At 45.2% G+C, this 25708-nt stretch overlaps 1 protein-coding gene across 1 annotated transcript in view; it reads left to right on the top strand.

Moving 5' to 3' along the window:
- LOC143793911 (A disintegrin and metalloproteinase with thrombospondin motifs 19-like) overlaps positions 1-25708 on the top strand; it is a 326064-nt gene that overhangs the window by 100102 nt on the left and 200254 nt on the right. The window contains exons 4-6 of the mRNA XM_077280850.1: positions 17879-18051; positions 18481-18564; positions 18895-19052. Coding sequence (XP_077136965.1) covers positions 17879-18051; positions 18481-18564; positions 18895-19052 — 415 coding nt within the window. The remainder of the gene's footprint in view (positions 1-17878; positions 18052-18480; positions 18565-18894; positions 19053-25708) is intronic.

A 25708-nucleotide genomic window follows, 5' to 3' on the forward strand; every position in this document is an offset into this window, starting at 1 on the left:
GTATCTGGATAAATTTTTGATTGTTTATCTGGATGATATTTTGGTTTTTTCTGATAATTGGGATTCGCATGTGGAGCAGGTCAGGTTGGTCTTTAAAATTTTGCGTGAAAATTCTTTGTTTGTCAAGGGCTCAAAGTGTCTCTTTGGTGTACAGAAGGTTCCCTTTTTGGGGTTCATTTTTTCCCCTTCTGCTGTGGAGATGGACCCAGTCAAGGTCCGAGCTATTCTTGATTGGACTCAGCCCTCGTCAGTTAAGAGTCTTCAGAAGTTCTTGGGCTTCGCTAACTTCTACCGTCGTTTTATCGCTAATTTTTCTAGCATTGTGAAACCTTTGACGGATATGACCAAGAAGGGCTCCGATGTAGCTAACTGGGCTCCTGCTGCCGTGGAGGCTTTCCAGGAGTTGAAACGCCGGTTTACTTCGGCGCCTGTTTTGTGCCAGCCTGACGTCTCACTTCCCTTTCAGGTTGAGGTGGATGCTTCGGAGATTGGGGCCGGGGCCGTTTTGTCGCAGAGAGGCCCTGGTTGCTCTGTTATGAAACCTTGTGCCCTTTTCTCTAGGAAGTTTTCGCCTGCCGAGCGAAATTATGATGTGGGCAATCGGGAGTTGTTGGCCATGAAATGGGCATTTGAGGAGTGGCGTCATTGGCTCGAGGGTGCTAAGCATCGTGTGGTGGTCTTGACTGATCACAAAAATCTGATGTATCTCGAGTCTGCTAAACGCCTTAATCCTAGACAGGCCCGCTGGTCATTGTTTTTCTCCCGCTTTGATTTTGTTGTCTCGTATTTACCAGGTTCAAAGAATGTGAAGGCCGATGCTCTTTCTAGGAGCTTTGTGCCTGATGCTCCTGGAGTCGCTGATCCTGTTGGTATTCTTAAAGATGGAGTTATCTTGTCAGCTATTTCTCCGGATCTGCTACGTGTGTTGCAGAGATTTCAGGCTGATAGGCCTGAGTCTTGTCCACCTGACAGACTGTTTGTCCCGGATAAGTGGACCAGCAGAGTCATTTCCGAGGTTCATTCCTCGGTGTTGGCAGGTCACCCGGGAATTTTTGGCACCAGAGATCTGGTGGCCAGGTCCTTTTGGTGGCCTTCCTTGTCAAGGGATGTGCGGTCATTTGTGCAGTCCTGTGGGACTTGTGCTCGAGCTAAGCCTTGCTGTTCTCGTGCCAGCGGTTTGCTCTTGCCCTTGCCTGTCCCGAAGAGACCTTGGACACATATCTCCATGGATTTCATTTCTGATCTTCCGCTATCTCAGGGCATGTCCGTTATCTGGGTGATATGTGATCGCTTCTCCAAGATGGTCCATTTGGTTCCTTTGCCTAAGCTGCCTTCCTCTTCCGATCTGGTTCCTGTGTTTTTCCAGAACGTGGTTCGTTTGCACGGCATCCCTGAGAATATTGTGTCAGACAGAGGATCCCAGTTCGTTTCCAGGTTCTGGCGATCCTTTTGTAGTAGGATGGGCATTGATTTGTCGTTTTCGTCTGCTTTCCATCCTCAGACTAATGGACAGACGGAGCGAACCAATCAGACTTTGGAGGCTTATTTGAGGTGTTTTGTCTCTGCTGATCAGGACGATTGGGTTACATTCTTGCCGTTGGCTGAGTTTGCCCTTAATAATCGGGCTAGTTCCGCCACCTTGGTTTCGCCTTTTTTCTGCAACTCTGGTTTCCATCCTCGCTTTTCTTCGGGTCATGTGGAGCCTTCTGACTGTCCTGGGGTGGATTCTGTGGTGGATAGGTTGCAGCAGATCTGGAATCATGTGGTGGACAACTTGAAGTTGTCACAGGAGAAGGCTCAGCGCTTTGCCAACCGCCGCCGCGGTGTGGGTCCCCGACTACGCGTTGGGGATTTGGTATGGCTTTCTTCCCGCTTTGTTCCTATGAAGGTCTCCTCTCCCAAATTTAAACCTCGTTTTATTGGGCCTTACAAGATATTGGAAATCCTTAATCCTGTATCTTTTCGTCTGGATCTTCCTGTGTCGTTTGCTATTCACAATGTATTTCATAGGTCCTTGTTGCGGCGGTACATTGTGCCTGTAGTTCCTTCTGCTGAGCCTCCTGCTCCGGTGTTGGTTGAGGGCGAGTTGGAGTACGTGGTGGAGAAGATCTTGGATTCTCGCCTCTCCAGGCGGAGGCTTCAGTACCTGGTCAAGTGGAAGGGCTATGGTCAGGAGGATAATTCCTGGGTGGTCGCCTCTGATGTTCATGCGGCCGATTTAGTTCGTGCCTTTCATGCCGTTCATCCTGATCGCCCTGGTGGTCGTGGTGAGGGTTCGGTGACCCCTCACTAAGGGGGGGGTACTGTTGTGAATTTGCTTTTTGCTCCCTCTAGTGGTTACTAGTTTTTTGACTCTGGTTTTTCTGTCATCCCTTTTATCCGCACCTGGGTCGTTAGTTAGGGGTGTTGCTATATAAGCTCTCTGGACCTTCAGTTCAATGCCTGGCAACGTAGTTATCAGAGCTAGTCTGCTGTGCTCTTGTCTACTGATCCTGGTTCCAGTTATATCAGCTAAGTCTGCCTTTTGCTTTTTGCTATTTGTTTTGGTTTTGTATTTTTGTCCAGCTTGTTCCAAATCTATATCCTGACCTTTGCTGGAAGCTCTAGGGAGCTGGTGTTCTCCCCCCGGACCGTTAGACGGTTCGGGGGTTCTTGAATTTCCAGTGTGGATTTTGATAGGGTTTTTGTTGACCATATAAGTTACCTTTCTTTATTCTGCTATCAGTAAGCGGGCCTCTCTGTGCTAAACCTGGTTCATTTCTGTGTTTGTCATTTCCTCTTACCTCACCGTCATTATTTGTGGGGGGCTTCTATCCAGCTTTGGGGTCCCCTTCTCTGGAGGCAAGAAGGGTCTTTGTTTTCCTCTACTAGGGGTAGCTAGATTCTCCGGCTGGCGCGTGTCATCTAGAATCAACGTAGGAATGATCCCCGGCTACTTCTAGTGTTGGCGTTAGGAGTAGATATATGGTCAACCCAGTTACCACTGCCCTATGAGCTGGATTTTTGTATTCTGCAGACTTCCACGTTCCTCTGAGACCCTCGCCATTGGGGTCATAACAGTGCAGTGCATATCTTCGCCTCTCACTCCCCTCCTTCCGGCTTCTTCAGACTGTGCGGCGTCACGGCCATGGCATGCTATTAGTGATCAGCTGATGGCGCACAGTCTGAAGAAGGCGGAGGAAGATAAGTGAAAGCCTGAGGTGAAGATATGCACTGCGCATGCCCATGGATCCCATGCCCGCACTGTGATTAAATCAGAAGAGACTGCGAGGTGGGATCTCAGGCAGTGCGTTTGCACAGGCGCAGGCAGCCTGACAACAAATTATGCCAGAAGACGGGCGGCGCTAAATGCGCATGGCCAAGGGATAACATAACATCACAGGCTACGGGACAGATTCTAACAACGCTGAGGGGGCGGCGCACGGTGCCAAGGGGGTAGGAATGACGGCTGTGCTGTGTCCCATTATGAAGGAAAGTCCCACCTCCGGGACGGTTACACGGTGTGAGGGGACACATTTCATAAGTGTTAGGTTCAGCGTTTGCAAGGAGCACAAAGAAAAGAGGCACCTTTTCCTTGTGCAGCATTACTGCTGCACAAGGTGGCTCTTTCAGTAACAAACGCCTGGGGGGGACAGGTTCCCTTAAATTTCAGTAGTTGTGTCAGCGTGGCGGTCGCAGGACACATTGCCGTAACACAGAAGGGGAGCAGCTGGAGTTACTGAACCCCAATAACAGAGGAGCAACTGTTAACTGTGCAGACAGCACTTCCGGGCAGCAACTGGCGGTGTTGAAGCCCAGGGACAGCAGGAGGAGCAGGCTGGAGGTATTGCCGCAACACAGCAGGGGAGCAGCTGGCATTACTGAACCCCAATAACAGAGGAGCAACTGTTGACTGTGCAGACAGCACTTACGGCCAGCAACTGGCGGTGTTGAAGCCCAGGGACAGCAGGAGGAGCAGGCTGGAGGTATTGCCACAACATAGCAGGGGAGCAGCTGGCGTTACTGAACCCCAAAAACAGAGGAGCAACTGTTGAATGTGCAGAAAGCACTTCCGGGCAGCAACTGGCAGTGTTGGAGCCCAGGGAATCAAGGAGGAGCAGAGGAACAGAGTGTAGGCTGAAGCCTGATTGGAGGAAGTTGAAAGGGAACCTTTAACCCCCCCAAGGCATTTGTAGCTGAAAGAGCCATCTTATGCAGCACTAAGTGTGCAAAAGGAAAAGGTGGCTCTTTTAATTATGCTCCTTCCAAACGCAGAACTAAACACTTATAAAATGTGTCCCCTGATACCGTGAGACCATCCCGGAGGTGGGACTTTCCTTTGTAATGGGATGCAGCACAGCCGTCATTCCTACACCCTTGGTGCTGTGCGCCGCCTCCTCAGCGTTGTTTGAATCTGTCCCAGAGCCTGCGCTGTTATGTTATCCCTTGGCCATGCGCACTTAGCACTGCCCATCTTCTGACATCATTTGGAGCCAGGCTGGCTGCGCCTGTGCGGACGCGCTGCCCGAGATTCCACCTCGCAGTCTCTTCTGATTTAATCACACTGCGGGCCTGGGATCCATGGGCATGCGTGTTATGATCCGGTGACCTTGGAGCCGCATGAGAGACTTTCTCAGGAGTACGTGGTATCTGTACTGACCGCAATCCCTAAAATGACACCGCAACTAGAAGTAGCTGTGGGGTGTGCCTAACACGTCCTAGACACATAGACACAGCCGGAGGACCAAATACCCCTATAGATGGAAATGGGAATTCTATCTTGCCTCAGAACCCCAAAGGATAGGCAGCCCCCCACAATTATTGACTGTGAGTATAAGAGGAAAAACACACGCAGGCAGAAAAACAGAGTTTAGCAAAAGAGGCACTTCTAGCTAAATAGAAAAGGATAGGACAGAATTCTAAGTGGTCAGTATTAAAATCCTAAAAATATCCACAGCAGAAAATACAAATATTCTACATCTAACTAAAGACATAGCAAGTATATCTGCAACTCCTGAGAATCCAGCATGACTGAAAAATCCAAGCAAAGTCTAAGCTGGACAAAAAACACAATGAATTGCACTGAATTGCAAAGCACACTGCATGTGTGCACAGAGACAAAAAACCAGACACTTAACTTATCTGAATTGGCAGCAGAGCATGAGGAACCAGAGAGAGATGCAATCCCTCCAAGAACAATGGACAATTGGCCAGGAGTAATGGATCCTGCACACCTAAATACCTAGTAAAGCTGCAATCAGCAGAAACACCTGCCCTGATTACAACCCCAAGACAACTGCACTACCACTAACAACCACCGGAGGGAGCCCAAGAGCAGAATTCACAACAGTACCCCCCCCTTGAAGAGGGGTCACCGAACCCTCACCAGAGCCCCCAGGCCGATCAGGACGAGCCAGATGAAAGGCACGGACCAAAATCAGCAGCATGGACATCAGAGGCAAAAACCCAAGAATTATCCTCCTGGCCATAACCCTTCCATTTGACAAGGTACTGAAGCCTCTGCCTCGAAAGGCAAGAATCCAAAATCTTCTCAACCACATACTCCAACTCCCCATCAACCAACACAGGAGCAGGAGGATCAACAGAGGGAACAATGGGCACCACATATTTCCGCAATAAAGATCTATGGAAAACATTATGGATGGCAAAAGAGGCCGGAAGGGCCAAACGAAAAGACACCAGATTGATAATCTCAGAAATCCTATAAGGACCAATAAACCGAGGCTTAAACTTAGGGGAAGAAACCTTCATAGGAACATGACAGGAAGACAACCAGACCAAATCCCCAACCCGAAGCCGGGAACCAACACACCGACGATGGTTAGCAAAACGCTGAGCCTCCTCCTGAGACAACACCAAATTGTCCACCACATGAGCCCAAATCTGCTGCAACCTGTCAATCACAGAACCCACACCAGGACAATCAGAAGGTTCAACGTGCCCTGAAGAAAAACGAGGATGAAAACCAAAATTACAAAAGAAGGGCGAAACCAAGGTAGCCGAACTAGCCCGATTATTAAGGGCGAACTCGGCCAATGGCAAGAAAGCCACCCAATCATCCTGATCAGCAGACACAAAGCATCTCAAATATGTTTCCAAAGTCTGATTACTTCGCTCAGTCTGGCCATTTGTCTGCGGATGAAATGCGGAAGAAAAAGACAAATCAATGCCCAGCCTAGCACAAAAGGCCCGCCAAAACCTAGAAACAAACTGGGAACCTCTGTCGGACACAATATTCTCCGGAATACCATGCAAACGAACCACATGCTGAAAAAACAACGGAACCAAATCAGAAGAGGAAGGCAATTTAGGCAAAGGCACCAAATGAACCATCTTAGAGAACCGGTCACAAACCACCCAGATAACAGACATCCTCTGGGAAACCGGAAGATCTGAAATAAAATCCATAGAAATATGCATCCAGGGCCTCTCAGGGACCGGCAAAGGCAAAAGCAACCCGCTAGCACGGGAACAACAAGGCTTGGCTCGCGCACAAGTCCCACAGGACTGCACAAAAGAACGCACATCACGCGACAAAGAAGGCCACCAAAAGGACCTACCAACCAAATCTCTGGTACCAAAAATACCAGGATGGCCTGCCAACACAGAACAATGAACCTCAGAAATCACTCTACTAGTCCATCTTTCAGGAACAAACAGTTTGCCCACTGGACAGAGGTCAGGTTTGTCAGCCTGAAATTCCTGCAGAACCCGTCGCAAATCAGGGGAAATGGCCGAAAGGACCACCCCTTCCTTCAGAATGCCGACTGGTTCCAGTACCTCAGGAGAATCAGGCAAAAAACTCCTAGAGAGGGCATCAGCCTTAACATTCTTAGAACCCGGAAGATACGAGACCGCAAAATCAAAATGGGAGAAAAACAAGGACCATCGAGCCTTTCTAGGATTCAGCCGTTTGGCAGACTCGAGGTAAATCAGATTTTTATGATCGGTCAAGACCACAATACGGTGCTTAGCTCCCTCAAGCCAATGTCGCCATTTCTCAAACGCCCACTTCATAGCCAACAACTCCCGATTGCCGACATCATAATTGCGTTCAGCAGGCGAAAACTTACGGGAAAAGAAGGCACACGGTTTCATCAAGGAACCAACAGAATTCCTCTGAGACAAAACGGCCCCTGCCCCAATCTCAGAAGCGTCAACCTCAACCTGAAACGGAAGAGAAACATCCGGCTGACGCAACACCGGGGCAGAAGTAAATTGGCATTTAAGCTCCTGAAAGGCAGAGACAGCCACAGAGGACCAATTCGTTACATCAGCGCCTTTCTTCGTCAAATCGGTCAGGGGTTTAACCACACTGGAGAAGTTAGCAATGAAACGGCGATAAAAATTAGCAAAGCCCAAAAATTTCTGAAGGCTCTTCACGGATGTGGGCTGAATCCAATCATGAATGGCCTGAACCTTAACCGGATCCATCTCCATAGATGAAGGAGAAAAAATGAAGCCCAAAAAAGAAACCTTCTGCACTCCAAAGAGACACTTAGACCCCTTCACAAACAAAGCATTATCACGAAGGATCTGAAATACCATCCTGACCTGTTTCACATGAGACTCCAATCATCGGAAAAAATCAAGATATCATCCAAATATACAATCATGAATTTATCAAGATAATTCCGGAAGATATCATGCATGAAGGACTGAAAAACAGATGGAGCATTAGAGAGTCCGAATGGCATCACAAGGTATTCAAAATGGCCTTCGGGCGTATTAAACGCAGTTTTCCATTCAGGGTCTCAAGGAGCCATCCTTCTTAGCAACAAAAAAAAATCCCGCTCCCAACGGTGAAGAAGATGGCCGAATATGTCCCTTCTCCAAAGACTCCTTAACATAACTCCGCATGGCGGTATGTTCAGGCACAGACAGGTTGAAAAGTCGGCCCTTGGGAAACTTACAGCCTGGAATCAAGTCAATAGCACAATCACAGTCCCTATGCGGTGGAAGGGAACTGGACTTGGGCTCATCAAATACATCCTGAAAATCAGACAAAAATTCTGGAACCTCAGAAAGGTGGAAAAGGAGATTGACATCAAAGGAACGTCATTATGAACCCCCTGACAACCCCAACTAGTCACAGACATAGACTTCCAATCCAACACAGGATTATGTATCTGCAACCATGGAAAACCCAGCACAATAGCATCATGCAAATTATGCAACACCAGAAAATGACAATTTTCCTGATGGGCTGGATTTTTAGCCAAAGGTGTAGCATCAATGCCCCTTAAAGGAATAGGGTTCTGCAAAGACTGCAAGGGGAAATCACAACGCCTGGCAAATTCAAAGTCCATTAAGTTCAAAGCGGCGCCTGAATCCACAAACGCCATGACAGAAAATGACGACAATGAGCAGATCAAGGTCACAGACAACAGAAATTTAGGTTGTACAGTACTGATGGTAACTGAACTAGCGATTCTCTTTGTACGCTTAGGGCAAACCGAAATGACATGAGAAGCATCGCCACAATAAAAACACAACCTATTCTGATGTCTGAATCCTTGTTGTTCCGTTCTAGACAGAGTCCTATCACACTGCATAGGCTCAGGCATCTGCTCTGAGGACAACGCCACACAACAGGGAGATGACAATTTTAACCTGCTGAATGGAATCACCAGAGGAACGAGGTTTCAGAGCAAAAAACAGTTTACAGTTGTTTTTAAGACGCAAAAATTTGGACCTGTCCCCAAAAAACAAATCAGGAGTAGGAATCCTAGGCTCTAAAAGTGGAGTCTGAACAATATAATCAGAAATGCCCTGTACCCTAGCAGCAAGCTGGTCTACACGAGAAACTAATCCCTGAACATCCATGCTAGCACAAGTCTCCTCAGTCACCCAGAGGAAAAGAGGAAAGGAAAGAAAAAACAGGCTACAGAAAAAAAATGGCAAATTCCTGCGAGATCCAGGCCTTGTTCATTAACAGAAAAGTAAGCCGGTCAACGTTATCGGAGGATAGTCGCATGCGACGGTCTGTTAGTACACCACCTGCGGCACTAAAGACGCGTTCCGATAATACACTAGCAGCAGGGCAAGCCAGCACCTCCAATGCATACTGGCTTAGCTCTGGCCATGTATCCAGCTTAGAGACCCAAAATTTGAAGTGGGAAGAGCCGTCCGGGAGTACAGTAAGAGGGCAAGACATGTAGTCTGTCACCATCTGATGGAAACGTTGCCTCCTGCTGACTGGAGCCGTCTGTGATGGTGCAGACATGTGTGGCGGGCACACAAAACTTTGCCACAGTTGGGCCATACTGGTCTTGCCTTGTGCTGAGGCACTGATTCTGCTCCCTCTTTGTGCAGAGCTTCCTCCACTGCCTTGACGCACTGATCTGCTTTGTAAAGCACTAGCAGCACTCCTCTCACTTGGACTGGAGAAGATGATGGAATTCACCAGTGTGTCTTGGTACTCCCGCATTTTACGCTCCCGGTTCAACGGTGTTATGAGGCTTTGTAAGTTGTCCCGGTAGCGAGGATCTAGGAGGGTGTACACCCAATAATCAGCCGTGTTCAGAATGTGGGCGATGCGGCGGTCATTTCTCAGGCACTGCAGCATGTAATCAGCCATGTGCTGCAGACTGCCAACTGGCCAAGAAACGCTGTCCCCTGCTTGAGGCGTGATCTCTGCCTGCTCTGCATCACCCCACCCTCGCTCTACACACTGACTACTGGAGAATTGTGTAACTCCCCCCTCTGGACCGATGTCTTCCTCCTCCATTGACTCCTCCTCATCCTCCTCACAAAGTGTCCTCTGCCTAGGCCTTTGTGAGGAACCACGTAGCGCTGACTGTCCAGAAGCTGATGGAATTGGTGACTTCTCATCCTCCACCTCTTCCACAACATCATCCCTTAGCGCTTGCAGTGTTTGTTGAAGCAGGCAGATAAGGGGGACAGTCATGCTGACTAGTGCATCATCTGCACTCGCCATCCACGTGGAATCATCGAAGGAATGCAAAACCTGGCAGACGTCCTTCATAGTGGCCCACTCAGTGGTTGTGAAGTCTGAACGGCGCGGAGTGTGACTTCTTTGCACCTGATGCAGCTGGTACTCCATTACTGCTGTCTGCTGCTCACACAACCGCTCCAACATATGTAACGTGGAATTCCACCTGGTGGGTAGGTCACATATGATGCGATGTTCCGGAAGGCGGAATCGGCGCTGCAGAGCTGTAATGCGCGATCTTGCCATGCTGGAACGCCGCAAGTGAGCACACTCTAGGCGGACCTTGTGCAGTAGTGCATCAAGGTCCGGATAGTCCCTCAAAAAACTCTGCACGACCAAGTTGAGCACATGTGCCAGACATGGGATGTGAGTGAGGTTGCCTAGGGAGGGCCAGAGCTGCCACCAGATTTCGGCCATTGTCACACACTACCATGCCTGTTGTGGATTCTGTTTTTGGGCTCCCTCTGGTGGTTACAAGTGGTACTGGGTGACTTTGGTGGGTTGCGGTCTCTGGTTTCCACCTGTCCATCATAGGCTGGGTGTTTCCTATTTAACCTGGCTTTCCTGTCATTCCCTTGCCGGCTATCAATGTAATCAGAGTGTCTCTGTTTGCCTCTGCTACCTGCTCTTATAATCTGCTGGACAAGCTAAGTTCTGATTTTCCTGTTTTTTGTGTTCTGCCTTATCATGTTTTTAGTCCAGCTTGCATACATATGAATCTTTGCTGCTGGTTGCTCTAGTGGGCTGAAATTACTCCCCATGTACCATGAGTTGGCACATGGGTCCCAGTAATTTCAGGATGGTTTTTTGAAGAAAGGGTTTTTCGCTGACCGCCTAGATCTCTTTTGTATCCTTCTGCTATCTAGCTGTAGCGGGCCTCATTTTGCTAAAACTGTTTTCATACCTGCGTATGTGCCTTCCTCTTAATTCACCGTCATTATGTGTGGGGGGCTGCTATCCCTTTGGGGTATTTCTCTAGGAGGCAAGAGAGGTCTGCTTTTTCATCTTCTAGTGGAAGTTAGTTCTCCGGCTGGCGCGAGACATCTAGAGTCCCCGTAGGTACGTTCCCCGGCTGCTGATAGTGTTTGTGTTAAGTTCAGGATCGCGGTCAGCTCAGGTTCCATCACCCTAGAGCTTGTCCTATTTTTGTGCTTGCCCTTTTGGTGATTCCCTGCCATTGGAATCATGACACATGCCTTGCTGGAGATTCGCTGGCACAAACAACACGTCGCTCTCCTGCTTGATGGCATACCAGAGCTCCTGCGCTGTGTGGCTTCGATTCCTCAAAGAAATTAATTTCAAGACGGCCTGTTGACGTTTGGCTACAGTTGTGCTCATGTTGGTCGTAACAGGTAAACGTTCACGGGTCCATGTGGAGGTGGACTGTGACGGCTCTTGCAGCGATGATTCTGAGGAACTTGTGCATGTGGAGGAGTCAATGCGGACAGACTGGATTACTGCAATTCTTGGAGTTGGCAGAACACGTCCTGCGCCACTCGCACGATCTGTACCCGGCTCAACAACATTAACCCAATGGGCAGTGAGGGAAAGGTATCGCCCCTGTCCATGGTGACTGGTCCACACATCGGTGGTGAGGTGGACCTTGCTACTGACGGCGTTCAGTAGCGCGTGTTTTATGTGTCCCTCCACATGCTTGTGCAGGGCAGGGTCGGCTTGCCTGCTGAAATAAAAGCGGCTGGGCACATTGTATTGTGGGACTGCCAATGCCATCAAGTTACGGAAGCTGTCTGTCTCCACCAGCCTGAAAGACAGCATTTCAAGAGACAGTAGTTTTGCAATGCCAGCATTCAGAGCCTGTGCTCGGGGGTGGTTTGCTGAGAGTGGCCGCCATTTCTCCCAATGCCTGTGCTACCGATGGCTGTAGACTGGGCTGGGAGTGTGAGGATGACTTGGAACGTGGTGCTGCGGGTGGAATTACTGTGGGTCTCTGGACAACAGTGCCAGAGGTTCTTCCATGGCGATCCTGTGAGGAAGCCGAACCAGCTGTGTGTGAGCTGCAGGAAGAGGCAACAACACGAGCTGAAGAGGTGGTAGGTGCCGCTGTTGGTTGACCTAGGTCTTCAGTGTGTTTTTGTAACTCCACCGCGTGCTTGGTCCGCACATGTTTCCACATATTTGTGGTATTGAGGTTGCTGATATTTTCCCTCTTTTGACTTTCTGATGACACGCCTTGCATTTGACAAAGCAAATGTCATCTGCAACTGTGTCAAAAATGGACCAGGCACTGCAAGTCTTGGGAGCCCCCGTTTTGGCTTTTGGAAGAGGCATGCTCCTAACAGGTGCCGAAGTGGAGGCTACAGGAACTGCAGTCATCCCCCTCCCTCTCCCTCTTTGGCCCATTCGGGGAATCTCTTCCTCAGAGTTGCTCCCACCACCTTCCTGTAACTCACGCCACGATGGGTCAAGGACCTCATCATCTACACTACCCTCTGCCACCAACTGCTCCTCCTGGGTAGTCTCGGCAGCACAGTACGCACCAGAAAGTGGCACCTGAGTCTCATCATCAGATGCGTACTGCGATGTGGTGACCGGAGGCACTGGCCCACCCGCCTCTTCAGAGTCAGAGAGACTAAGCTGTTGGGCATCACTGCACACTGCCTCTTCTTCCATTTCTCCAATGCTGCTTGGCTGGCCCCCTGTTTCCAAGCCAAGAGATTCAGAGAACAGAAGTAGAGATGGCTCCTATCCTGGGCTCTCTGACTGCCTGGGCAATTTGGCAGGTGGTGAAGAGACAGATGGGTGCTCTCCAGTGCTCTGTGACTGAGAGGATGTGGCACTAATTGAAGTCGATGTGTTAGCTGCCATCCATCCGACAACGGCTTCAATTTGTTCTTCACGCAGCAGCGGTGTACGGTGATCTCCTACAAAGCTGCACATGAAGGACTGTTCCCTGCTGAAACTGGGTGATGATGAGTCACCAGTGCCCGCAGCAGGCACAGAATCCCCACGTCCTCTCCCTGCTCTGCGCCCACACTCACGCCCATGTGCCTTACTCTCTGCCTTCTTCATCTTGGTTGACTGATAAAGATAAGCAGAAAAGTACTAAGGGCTTAGTGTGCTTATTCCTGAACAGCTCCTAACAGATATAAGAAACACTAATTTTCTAAAGTGTGGACTAGACGTTAATATGAGCTAGTGTGGCCTACACAACTGTAAAGTGGTGTGTTTGGTAAACTTTATTTTTATTTTTTATTTTTTTTGCAGAAATGACTACAGAGCGATGTGCACTCACACAGAGACCATGCAGACAGCCGTAAACGGCTCTGCAAGGCCAAAAAAAGCTCCTCAATGTAATCCTATGTAGTGTTTTTCCACAATTTAGCTGGATACGGGTGGAAAGCCACTAATAGGAAATATTTGAAATAATGTGAAGCAGGCTGCACTAATTGCAAAAAAGAACAATGGATTTAACGGTATGAGGCAGTGATGCACCCTGAGCTTACTGCAACCGGCTGTGGCTGCGGACAGACTACAGAGCGATGTGCACTCACACGGAGACCGTGCAGACAGCCGTAAACGGCGCTGCAAGGCCAAAAAAAGCTCCTCTATGTAATCCTATGTAGTGTTTTTCCACAATTTAGCTGGATACGGGTGGAAAGCCACTAATAGGAAATATTTGAAAAAATGTGAAGCAGGCTGCACTAATTGCAAAAAAGGACAATGGATTTAACAGTATGAGGCAGTGACGCAATCTGAGCTTACTGCAACCATCTGTAGCTGCGGACAGACTACAGAGCGATGTACACTCACACAGAGACCGTGCAGACAGCCGTAAACGGCGCTGCAAGGCCAAAGAAAGCTCCTCTATGTAATCCTATGTAGTGTTTTTCCACAATGTAGCTGGACACGGGTGGAAAGCCACTAATAGGAAATATTGGAAAAAAGTGCAGCAGGCTGCACTAATAGCAAAAAAGGATAAAACGGTATGAGGTAGTGACGCACCCTGAGCTGAATACAACCAGCTGTGACTGCACACAGACTACATAGTGATGTGCACTCACACAGAGACCTTGCAGACAGCTGTGAACAGCGCTGCAAGGCAAAAGCAAGGTTCTCACACAGCGGTTGCTAAACTAGCCTGGGTAAAGCACAATGAAGCAAATCGCTATCTCTAAACTGGCCCTCAGTCAGAACACAGCATGCTGTCCCTAACTGAATTCACAGCAGAGTGAGCCCAAAATGGCGCCAGCGACTTTTAAACTGCAGCATGACATCATTTCAGCAGCCAATCACAGCCATGCCAGGAGTTACATGCCCACCATGCAGAACAGGATGTGCCCACAGTTCTAATCAGTCCTCATTGGCTGAATTCGGGCAGTTTGAATTCTGGGAACTTCCGATTCCGGTATCCGATATACGGAAAATATCAGAACTCGTATCGGAATTCCGATACCGCAAATATCGGCCGATACCCAATACTTGCGGTATCAGGATGCTCAACACTAGGGTTGAGCGAAACGGGTCGGCCATTTTCAGAAGTCGCCGACTTTTGGCAAAGTCGGGTTTCATGAAACCCGACCCGACCCCTGTGTGGGGTCGGCCATGAGGTCGGCGATCTTCTGAATCTGGTATCGGAATTCCGATATCGAGTACCGATATGTTTGCGATATCGGGAATCGGTATCGGAATCCATATTTAAGTGTAAAATAAAGAATCAAAATAAAAAATATTGATATACTCACCCTCGGACGCGCCCTGGTACTAACCGGCAGCCTTCCTTCCTAAGAATGAGCGCGTGAATGACCTGCGGTGACGTCGCGGCTTGTGATTGGTCGCGCGAGCGGTCACATGGGCGGTCACGCGACCAATCACAAGCCGTGACGTCATCTAAGGTCCTTCACGCGCTCATTCTTAGGAAGGAAGGCTGCCGGAAAGAAGCAGGGCGCGTCCGAGGGTGAGTATATACCTAATAGGAATGCCATGAAGGACCTTAGATGACGTCGCGGCTTGTGATTGGTCGCATGACCGCCCATGTGACCGCTCACGCGACCAATCACAAGCCGCGAAGTCACCGCAGGTCATTCACACGCTCATTCTTAGGAAGGAAGGCTGCCGGTTAGTACCAGGGCGCGTCCGAGGGTGAGTATATCAATATTTTTTATTTTGATTCTTTATTTTACACATTAATATGGATCCCAGGGCCTGAAGGAGAGTTTCCTCTCCTTCAGACCCTGGGAACCAGAGTATCCCATTGCACTGCATTGGGTTTCGTGTTTCGGCCGACCCCGACCCTGACTTTTTTATAGGATCGTCCGATTTCACTCGACCCGACTTTTGAGAAAGTCGGGTTTCGTGAAACCCGACCCGATCCTATAAAAATAAAAGTCGCTCAACCCTACTCAACACTACTCACCACACATCTAGATAAATTACTTGAGGGGTCTAGTTTCCAAAATAGGGTCAGTGGTGGGGTTTTTCCACTGTTTAGGCACATCAGTGGCTCTCTAAACGCAACATGATACCCACAGATCATTCCATCCATGCAGTAGTTTTTCCACATATATTGGGCGTCTGCATACTCAGGAGAAATTGTGCAAGTATTTTTATGGTCCATTTTCTCCTGTTACCCTTGTGAATACAAAAAATTGGGGCTAAAAGAACATTTTTGAGGTAAAAATTAGTGATGAGCGAATATACTGGTTGCTCGGGTTTTCCCGAGCACGCTCGGGTGGTCTCCGAGTATTTGTTAGTGTTCAGAGATTATGTTTTCCTTGCTGCAGCTAGATGATTTGCGACTACTAGACAGCTTGATTACATGTAGGGATTTCCTAGCAACCAGGCAACCCCCACATGTACTTAGGCTGGCTACTAGCTGTAAATCAAGCAGCTGAATCAACAAAAACGAAATCTCCAAACACTAACAAATACTCGGAGATCACCCGAGCGTGCTCGGGAAAACCCGAGCAACGAGTTTATTCGCTCATCACTATTAAAAATGTGATTTTTTAATATTTTCACCGCCTAATGTTATAAACTTCTGTGAAGCACCTGGGAGTTCAAGGTGCTCATCACACACCTAGCTAAGCTACTTGAGGGGTCTGCTTTCCAAAATTGAGTCACTTGTGGGGGGATTCCATTCTTTAGGCACATCAGAGGCTCTCCAACCATAACATGGACTCCGCTAACGATTCCAGCACATTTGCACTCAGAAAGTCAAACAGTACTCTTTCCCTTCCAATCCCTGCCATGCACTGAAATAGTAGTTTCCCCCACAAATTAAGTATTGACATGCTCAGAAGAAATTGCACAACAAATTTTCTTTTTTATTTTCTCTTATTATCTTTGTAAAAATCTAAAAATGGGTTTAAAGTAAATACATTTTTTGTGAAAAAAGTTAAATATTAGTTTTTTTCTTCCACGTTGCTTCAGTTCCTGCGAAGGGAACCTGAAGGGTTAATAAATTTCTTAAATGTGGTTTTGCATACCTTGAGGGGTGCAATTTTTTGAATGGTGTCACTTTTTTATATTTTCTGTCACATAGACAGAAATCGCTGGTCAAATTTTAATCTTTCGAACTTCCTAACAAAAAAAGAAAAAAAAGTTTCAAAAACTGTGCTGATGTAAAGTAGACATGTGAGAAATATTTATTAGTTATTTAGTTATTAGTTATTTATCAACTGTTTTGTGTGACAACTCTCTGTTTTCAGGACATAAAAATTAAAAGTCTGAAAATTGCTAAATTTTCTAAATCTTAGTCAAATTTCCGTTTTTTTCACAAATGAACGTAAGTCATATTCAACAAATTTTACAATAATCATTTATGTGCAATATGTCATGAATAAACGGTCTCAGATTCAGTGAGCTCAGTTGAAGCGTTCCACTTATTACATCATAAATTGTAAAGTTTGGCCTAGTCATGAAAGTGAAAACAGGCTCCGGGGTGAAGGGGTTAGATATTCTAGCAGTCCACACCTTGCTCTACATGATTCCATAAAACATCAATGCAGAGTAAGCTGGTTGCACAAGATTGTGCAGTAGTAGGAACAGGGAGCCCCCTTTCAGACAAAGTCGAACTCCCTACAGAGAAGGCAGAGATGGTTTATTACCATTCTGGCTGTTCTGATTACTATATCGACTGAACTGGCCAGAAGGCTAAATTTACTCTGTAAGGCTAGTTTCACGTTTGCGGATCGAGGGCTGCATACATCCTCCAAGAAGCTCCGCCCACCACCACACCTACTCTGATCAGCTCCGCCTACGTCGGCATGCGACATGCATACCGTATCTTTACCATTAGGTACTCAGGCCATGCCGATGTATGCGAATGCCTCTGCATGTGTTGTTTTGACGGTGCGGCGACCTGCGCCGAACGCAAAGAGTTGCAATTTGGTGCGGTCGCCGCACCGTCAAAACGACGCATGCGGAGGCATCTGCATACATTGGCATGGCCTGTGTACCTAATAGTAAAGATAGGGTACGCACGTAGGCAGAGCTTCATGGAGGACGTACGCAGCCCTCCATCCCCAAATGTGAAACTAGCGTAACTGGGGCAAATATACCAGCCCCAATTATATGGTAATTGGTCAATAGATAGAATATCTTAATATGTTAAAATCCCCCCCAAAAAAAGTGTTTTATGACCTTGTGTGGGACATAGAGTGTGAAGCTAATGAAATAATAATTACTCAAAAAAACAAAAAAGTGCAAGTGCTCGTATTTCCAATTTTTCGTTACATTTTTTCCCGTATATCGATGAAAAAAATAGCAAACATAACAATTAAGTCCCATATATACAAAAAAGGCAAAATTTATTTGATTATCCAAACAGGAAAGATGTTTTAAAACCATTTAAAGTGCATGTCTGTAAAAACCCAAACTGGTCCAGGACTGGTTAATGAAGATATATTGTACATACGGTAATTTATTCTATAGATATTCAAAATTGCACTATTTATTTTCTAGATAAAAGAAAGACAAAAACCTATAAAGGAACTGAAACAGGAAGAGGAAAACGATACTCATTCAAACAAAGACAAGAATATAACATAGAAACTGTGGTGGTTGCCGACCCTGCCATGGTTTCTTACCATGGGTCAGAGGCAACAAGAAAATTTATTCTTACTATTCTCAACATGGTAAGTATTTATATATATATACTTACAGTATATTGCTTTGAGAAGTTCCTAAATTACTCTTACTCATCCACTGTTTGTAAAGTGCTAAACGTGTCAGCAAAAAATTATAGTATATATATATATATATATTAAGTCCAGAGTAGACAAATAATTAAAATATATGTCCACTCGAAACTGAAAATGACTCCAGATGTCTAACTATATGCATTCCGAGTCTCCCTCAACAGATGAGTATGGGGGAAGAAAGGATAGGGCATGTTGAATTCTGATATGCTCGATCTTTTGGCTTCATGACAGATAAGTCATGAACAAAGGTGTTTAGTATTAATTTATTCCTTTTTCCCCATCCATACACACATATACAAGCTGAAAAAACATACAGATCACATTGTGATAATTTTTTTTTTTCTTTAATATTTTCTTCTCTAGGTATATAATCTTTTTCAGCACAAAAGTCTTGGAATACAAATGAATCTCCGGGTTACAAAACTGATTCTTCTTCATGAAACACCAGTAAGTAGCAATCTAAAATATTTTTACAATAAATATTCTATAAAATTATTTTTGTGTCAAAAGATCCATCCTGCCATTCATCATACCATACCATAACGTAAAAAAAAATCCTATGCTCAGTTCAAAGACATCTTTACACAATTGCAAGATAATCTTGCAGGAATAGTTATAGATAGAGGGATCCTGCATGTTGATTAAATCAATATTAGTTAACATTTTTAAGAATGCTGAGGTCTGGAGTCGTAAAAATAGTTCAAACAGAACTAATATTCTGTTCAAAATGAGCAGGAAAAATCATTTCCTAACTTATCATAATTTCATCTTTTATAGGCAGATATGTATATAGGACACCATGGAGAAAAAATGTTGGAAAGCTTTTGTAAATGGCAACTTGATGAATTTGGAAAGAAGAATGATGTCCACACGGAGATGTCTACAAGCTGGGGCGATGAATATTCAGCAGTAGATGCTGCAGTTCTTATAACAAGGTAAAGGCAAATGATAACAGCATGTAAACCTTCGACATTGGATATCTGTTCATAAGGAATTCATAGAGTTTGGTAATATATAGTTTGACCTTAACCCCTTCCTGACATGGCTATTTTCTATTTTAGGAGTTTAATTTTTTCCTCTTCTTCTTCCAAGAACCATAACTTTCTTATAATTCCATTTACATTGCTTTTCTTTTTTGCCGAATGAGTTGTACTTTTGAAAAGCAGGAAAAAAATTCCAAGTGCAGCAAAACTACGAAAAAAGTGCAATTCCACAATTGTTTTTTGTTGGTTTTCTTATTTACAATGTTCACTATATGGTAAAAATGATGTGGTAATTTGATTCTACAGGTCAATATGATTATGGAGATACCAAACAAGCATATTTTTATTACAGCCCACTACTACAGCCCACGTAGTATATAGCATAGCCATGTAGTATATTGCACAGCCCACACAGTATATAACACAGCCCACGCAGTATATAACACAGCCCATGCAGTATATCACACAGCCCATGCAGTATATCACACAGCCACATAGTATATAGCACAGGCCACGTAGTATATAGCACAGCCCATGTAGTATATTGCACAGCCCATGCAGTATATAACACAACCCATGCAGTATATAACACAGCCACGTAGTATATAGCACAGCCACATAGTATATTGCACAGCCACATAGTATATAGCACAGCCATGTAGTATATAACACAGCCCACATAGTATATAGCACAGCCCACGCAGTATATAACAGAGCCATGTACTATATTGCACACGCGCATAGTATATAGCACAGCCCACGTAGTAGATTGCACAGGCTGGGTAGTATATAGCACAGCCACACAGTATATAGCACAGCAACATAGTATATAACACAGCCCACGTAGCATATAGCACAGCCCACACAGTATATAACACAGCCACGTACTATATTGCACAGGCACGTAGTATATAGCACAGGCCACGCAGTATGTAACACAGGCCATGTAGTAAATAACACAACCCACGTAGTATATAGCAATCCGGGAACCATATCCCTGTTAAAAAAAAACAAAATAAAAAATAGTTATATACTCACCTTCCGTCAGCCCCCGGATCCAGCCGAGGCCTTTACCTATTCTCCTCGCGACGCTCCATTCCCAGTTATGCCTTTCGGCAATAACCCATGATGATGTAGCGGTCTCGCGAGACCACTACGTCATCATCTCGCGAGACCGCTATGTGATCTCGAGTCATTGCCGCAATGCATTCTTGGGACCGGAGCGCGATGAGTGGGAAAGGCTGCGGCGGACTTCGGAAGGTGAGAGTATGTTTTGTTGTTTTTTTTATTATTGTTAACATTCTATGTTTTTACTATTGATGCTGCATAGGCAGCATCAATAGTAAAAAGTGAAGCGATGTTTAACTCCCTCCCTAATCTTGCTAATTGGTCGCGGCTGGCTGGCCGCGACCAATCAGCGACCCAGGATTTCCGTTACGGAAGTTACAGACAGACAGATGCCTTGGGATTTCTCTTTTAGCTGATTTGATTACTTTTTTATAGATTATATTCAGCTGTTTATATTTTTTTAAATGCCCTAAGTTAAATCCTTTAATTTATATTTTCTAAATACCCTTTTTCGCCATTAATAACCTTCCTTACTGCAGGTGTAAGCCATGAGAAGCATAATTTTTGTCGTCTATACTTGGAATACTAGGAATTCTATACTAGGAATATATTTTGCAGTATTGACAAATATAGACTTAAAGTACTCATGTTTATCACTTGTATCACTGTTGCTATCTGGCAGTAGCTGCTTCCTGTCAATATCCTGAAGTGTAGCCTTAAACTTGGGAAAGTGGACTTTTTACATTTCAGTGTTTTGGACCTTCCTACCAAAAGGAAATTGTATTGTGATCACTTGTACTAATATTTTCATGACCAGTGACATTTCCATCAAGCTCTGCATTGGTAGGAATGACCAGATTGATCTGAGCATTGCCTCTTGTCAGATCTTTGTCATACTGGCCCATAATATAATCCTGCAGCAAGAAATGTTTTCCTCATCACAGTTGAAGTAGTACAATAACCTCAATCAATACTTAGTTAGCCAAAATAGTCTGCAGTAGTCTGTGCAGCCTGCACCAGGTGACTATGCAGCAAAACTCCTAATCAGCAGTGATTTCGGATTTTTTTTACATTACACCAAAAATTACTTTCTCAGCTTTTAGCTACCAATGTAATTCCATTCACATAGTTTCAACTTCCTCTCTAATTGCCATACTTGCTTTCATATCACTCCTACCTACTCCCCTTTTTCTATTTGACCTGTCTTTGTGAAAGATCATAAAGCCAGGAAGATTTACACTGCATTGTTACTATTTTTCTCCTAAAAATCTAAATTTTACTTGTTATTATTTTGCCAGTATTTTGTAGATCCACATTTGGCTTTAAACACATTCTTCTGCTACAGGAAAGATATATACATATATTATATAATATATATATAGATATATATAGATAGAAAATGACTGATGAAGAGACCGGTGTAATCTCGAAAGCTTGCAATTTGTTACCATCTTTTCAGATAGCCATTAAAAGGTATCCTTGAATTGAGGACTCTCAATTCTAAATATTTTTGTATTCTTCTGGGCATAATCACATTCAAGCATGTCTCAACCAGAATTTGATCTCAGATCTCAGGTCTCTTCTACACTTTCCTAAAGTTGGTACATACTGGTATACTCACTCAGGTATGAATACAGTTTTTTCTTCAACTGTACCCACAGATGTTTGATTTGTCGAGGTCTCGGGACTATGGAGGCCTATCTGGCACCTCTACTTCATTGTCATTGAACTATTTCTTCATCTCAATCTCGACAAATGTTTTGGGTTGTTGCCTGCTAGAACACTATGTTGTCAGTTTTATACCCATAGTACTCGAGTGTCCTAACTAACTGTGAGGATACTCACATATAGGTCAGCATTGAGACTACTATTGGTCCTGGTCAAGTATTAAACATTTATGGCTGTGAAACAACCCCATATTATCATGCTTCCTCCACCAAACTTCACATTTCTTTCAATTTCTCAGTTCGTTAGCCCTTTTTTCTCGTTTCTTCTGGACCCATTTTCACCCATCATTACCTAGTCTATTGACTTTTATCTCATCGCTCCAAATCATCTGTTTCTAATCTTCTACTGTTCACATTTCATCCTTTTTAGCAAACTCAAGCTGGTGCTTCTTATGATAATATTGAAGTCGGCTTTTTCATCTTTTTCCGTGACACCATTCCAGGCTTGTGTAACATGTGTTGCATGGTACTTGCAAGGACGTTTGTAATCTCACTATTATGAAGCATGATGGCCACCTCCACTGCCATTTTTGTTGACTTTGTGATGTGCCAACTTGTTGACTCCGATATTTTGCCTGTATATCCACTACTTGGCTTTTGAATGGATGGAAAGACTTCATTTTGTATCTTCCAAATGTCATGGCACTCATGTAATGCAGCTTGGTAACTTTCTTGGCTGAGAGACCACAATTGATGAGCTGGATAATGCAGTTTCTTTTTTCTTGTAAAATCTTCTCCTTTGATTCGAACCAGTAACCTTTTGCTTGGGAATTGACCTAATAACACACTGAGCTATTAGGAAATGTAAGAACAGGTTGTATTTTGTAGTATACAGAAATAAAAAGATTTTTCCACCACCAGGGGCAAAACAGTAAAAATTCAGTGACATGACAAAAATCTGCATAACTAATTATATGCTAAATAGTTGTAAGTCAAATATACAGTATGTATGAGATAGCCTAGATGATTGTCTATAAATGATGGTAGTCTCACATTCAAAGCAGTAGTGAATGGTAAGATACAGAGCCTGAAAGTCAAAATTTCAAAACATTATTATCCTTTTGCTTGTCAGTGTAAGTCTAGGGTAACTCTATCAGTATTTAGTCAGCATTTTATCTCAGTATTTGTAAGCCAACACCAAGAGTGGGTTAAAATTGCAGAAGTGGTGCACTTATTTCTTTTACACTTTTTCACTGATTGTTCCTCACCTGGTTTTTGCTTACAAATACTGAGAGAAAATACTGACCAAATACTGATAATGTGACTGTAGCCTAAATAAGAGATTAGGACAATGAAAATATCCCAAATGGATGCTCACAAGTAGGGATGAACAGACCCCTGGATGTTCGGATTCGTCGGGTTCGACCAAACTTTAGTCCAAAGTTCGGTTCGGGTACCAGAACTGTACCCGAACTTGAACCAGAACTCGAACCCAATAGAAGTCAATGGGGATACAATCACTCTCTCTCCTCCCAGATTGCTGAACATTAAGACAGACTTCCAATAGAAGTCCATGCTTGGAGTTTGGCACCGGACACTAGGTGTCCGGTACGAATCCCGTACTTTACAGTTAGGGTTCGCTCAGCTCTACTCACAAAGGCTAACTGTTGTGAATTTACCTTTTGGCTCCCTCTAGTGGTTACTAGTGATTTGACTCTGGGTATGTCATTCATCCCTTGTATGCTCACCTGGGTCGTTAGGTCAGGGGTGTTGCTATATAAGCTCCCTGGACCTTCAGTTCAATGCCTGGCAACGTTGTAATCAGAGCTAATCTGTTGTGCTCTTGTCTACTGATCCTGGTTCCTGCTAAATTAAGCTAAGTCTGCTTTCTTGCTTTTTGCTATTTGTTTTTGTTTGCATTTTTGTCCAGCTTGTACGTAATCTGTATCCTAACCTTGCTGGAAGCTCTAGGGAGGCTGGAGTTCTCCCCCCGGGCCGTTAGACGGTTCGGGGGTTCTTGTATCTCCAGTGTGGAATTTTGTTAGGGTTTTTGTTGACCATATAAGTTATCTTACTACATTCTGCTATTAGTAAGTGGGCCTCTCTTTGCTAAACCTAGTTCATCTCTGTGTTTGTCATTTCCTCTTACCTCACCGTTATTATTTGTGGGGGGCTTGTATCCGACTTTTGGGGTCTATTCTCTGGAGGCAAGAGAGGTCTTTGTTTTCCTCTTCTAGGGGTAGTTAGTCCTCCAGCTGGCGCGAGACATCTAGCGACCAACGTAGGCATGTTCCCCGGCTACTTCTAGTGTTGGCGTTAGGAGTAGTTATATGGTCAACCCAGTTACCACTGCCCTATGAGCTGGATTTTTGTACGTCGCAGACTTACTTGTTCCTCTGAGACCCTCGCCATTGGGGTCATAACAGTTTGCCAGGCCAGTATTAAATGTTAAATGCATTGCAGAAGCGGGATTATAAGAAAGAAAGTTCTGAGTTTTTTTTTTCTCTCTCTCATTTTTTTTTTTCTTTTCCCCTTTACCTCTGAGTGGCTTGTGTTTGCTGCAGACATGAATGTCCAGACCTTGATTACAAGTGTGGATCAGCTTGCTGCTCGTGTGCAGGGCATACAAGAGTATGTTATCAGAAATCCTGTGTCAGAACCTAAGATACCGATTCCTGAACCGTTTTCCGGAGACCGATTTAAATTTAGAAATTTCAGGAATAATTGTAAATTGTTTTTGTCCCTGAAACCCTGTTCATCTGGAGACTCCGCTCAGCAAGTAAAAATTGTTATTTCTTTTTTACGGGGCGACCCTCAGGATTGGGCTTTCTCGCTGGCGCCAGGAGATCCGGCATTGGCTGACATTGATGCGTTTTTTCTGGCGCTTGGTTTGCTTTATGAGGAACCCAATCTTGAGATTCAGGCAGAAAAAGCCTTGCTGGCGATGTCTCAGGGCCAGGACGAGGCTGAAGCGTATTGCCAAAAATTTCGGAAATGGTCCGTGCTGACCCAGTGGAACGAGTGTGCATTGGCTGCTAATTTTAGAAATGGCCTTTCTGAAGCCATTAAGAATGTGATGGTGGGTTTTCCCATTCCCACAGGTCTGAATGATTCTATGGCCCTGGCTATTCAAATCGACCGGCGGTTGCGGGAGCGCAAGACCGCAAATTCCCTCATGGTGTTGTCTGAACAGGCACCTGATTTAATGCAATGTGATAGAATCCTGACTAGAAATGAGCGGAAAATTCATAGACGCCAGAATGGCTTGTGTTACTACTGTGGTGATTCTACACATGTTATCTCAGCATGCTCTAAACGTCTTACTAAGGTTGTTAGTCCGGTCGCCATTGGTAATTTGCAACCTAAGTTTATTCTATCTGTAACTTTGATTTGCTCACTGTCATCGTATCCTGTCATGGCGTTTGTGGACTCAGGTGCTGCCCTGAGCCTTATGGATCTGTCATTTGCCAAGCGCTGCGGATTTGTTCTTGAGCCATTGGAAAATCCTATCCCTCTTAGGGGTATTGATTCTACGCCATTGGCAAAAAATAAACCGCAGTTTTGGACACAGGTTACCATGTGCATGACTCCCGAACATCGGGAGGTAATACGTTTTCTTGTTCTGCATAAAATGCATGATTTGGTTGTTTTGGGTTTGCCATGGTTACAGACCCATAATCCAGTCTTGGACTGGAAGGCTATGTCAGTGTCAAGTTGGGGCTGCCATGGAATTCATGGAGATTCCCTGCCCTTGTCTATTGCTTCTTCTACGCCTTCGGAAGTTCCGGCGTATTTGTCTGATTATCAGGATGTCTTCAGCGAGTCTAAGTCCAGTGCACTGCCTCCTCATAGGGAATGTGACTGTGCAATAGA

This window comes from Ranitomeya variabilis, chromosome 1 (assembly GCF_051348905.1).
Source record: "Ranitomeya variabilis isolate aRanVar5 chromosome 1, aRanVar5.hap1, whole genome shotgun sequence".
Taxonomy (NCBI): Eukaryota; Metazoa; Chordata; class Amphibia; order Anura; family Dendrobatidae; genus Ranitomeya; species Ranitomeya variabilis.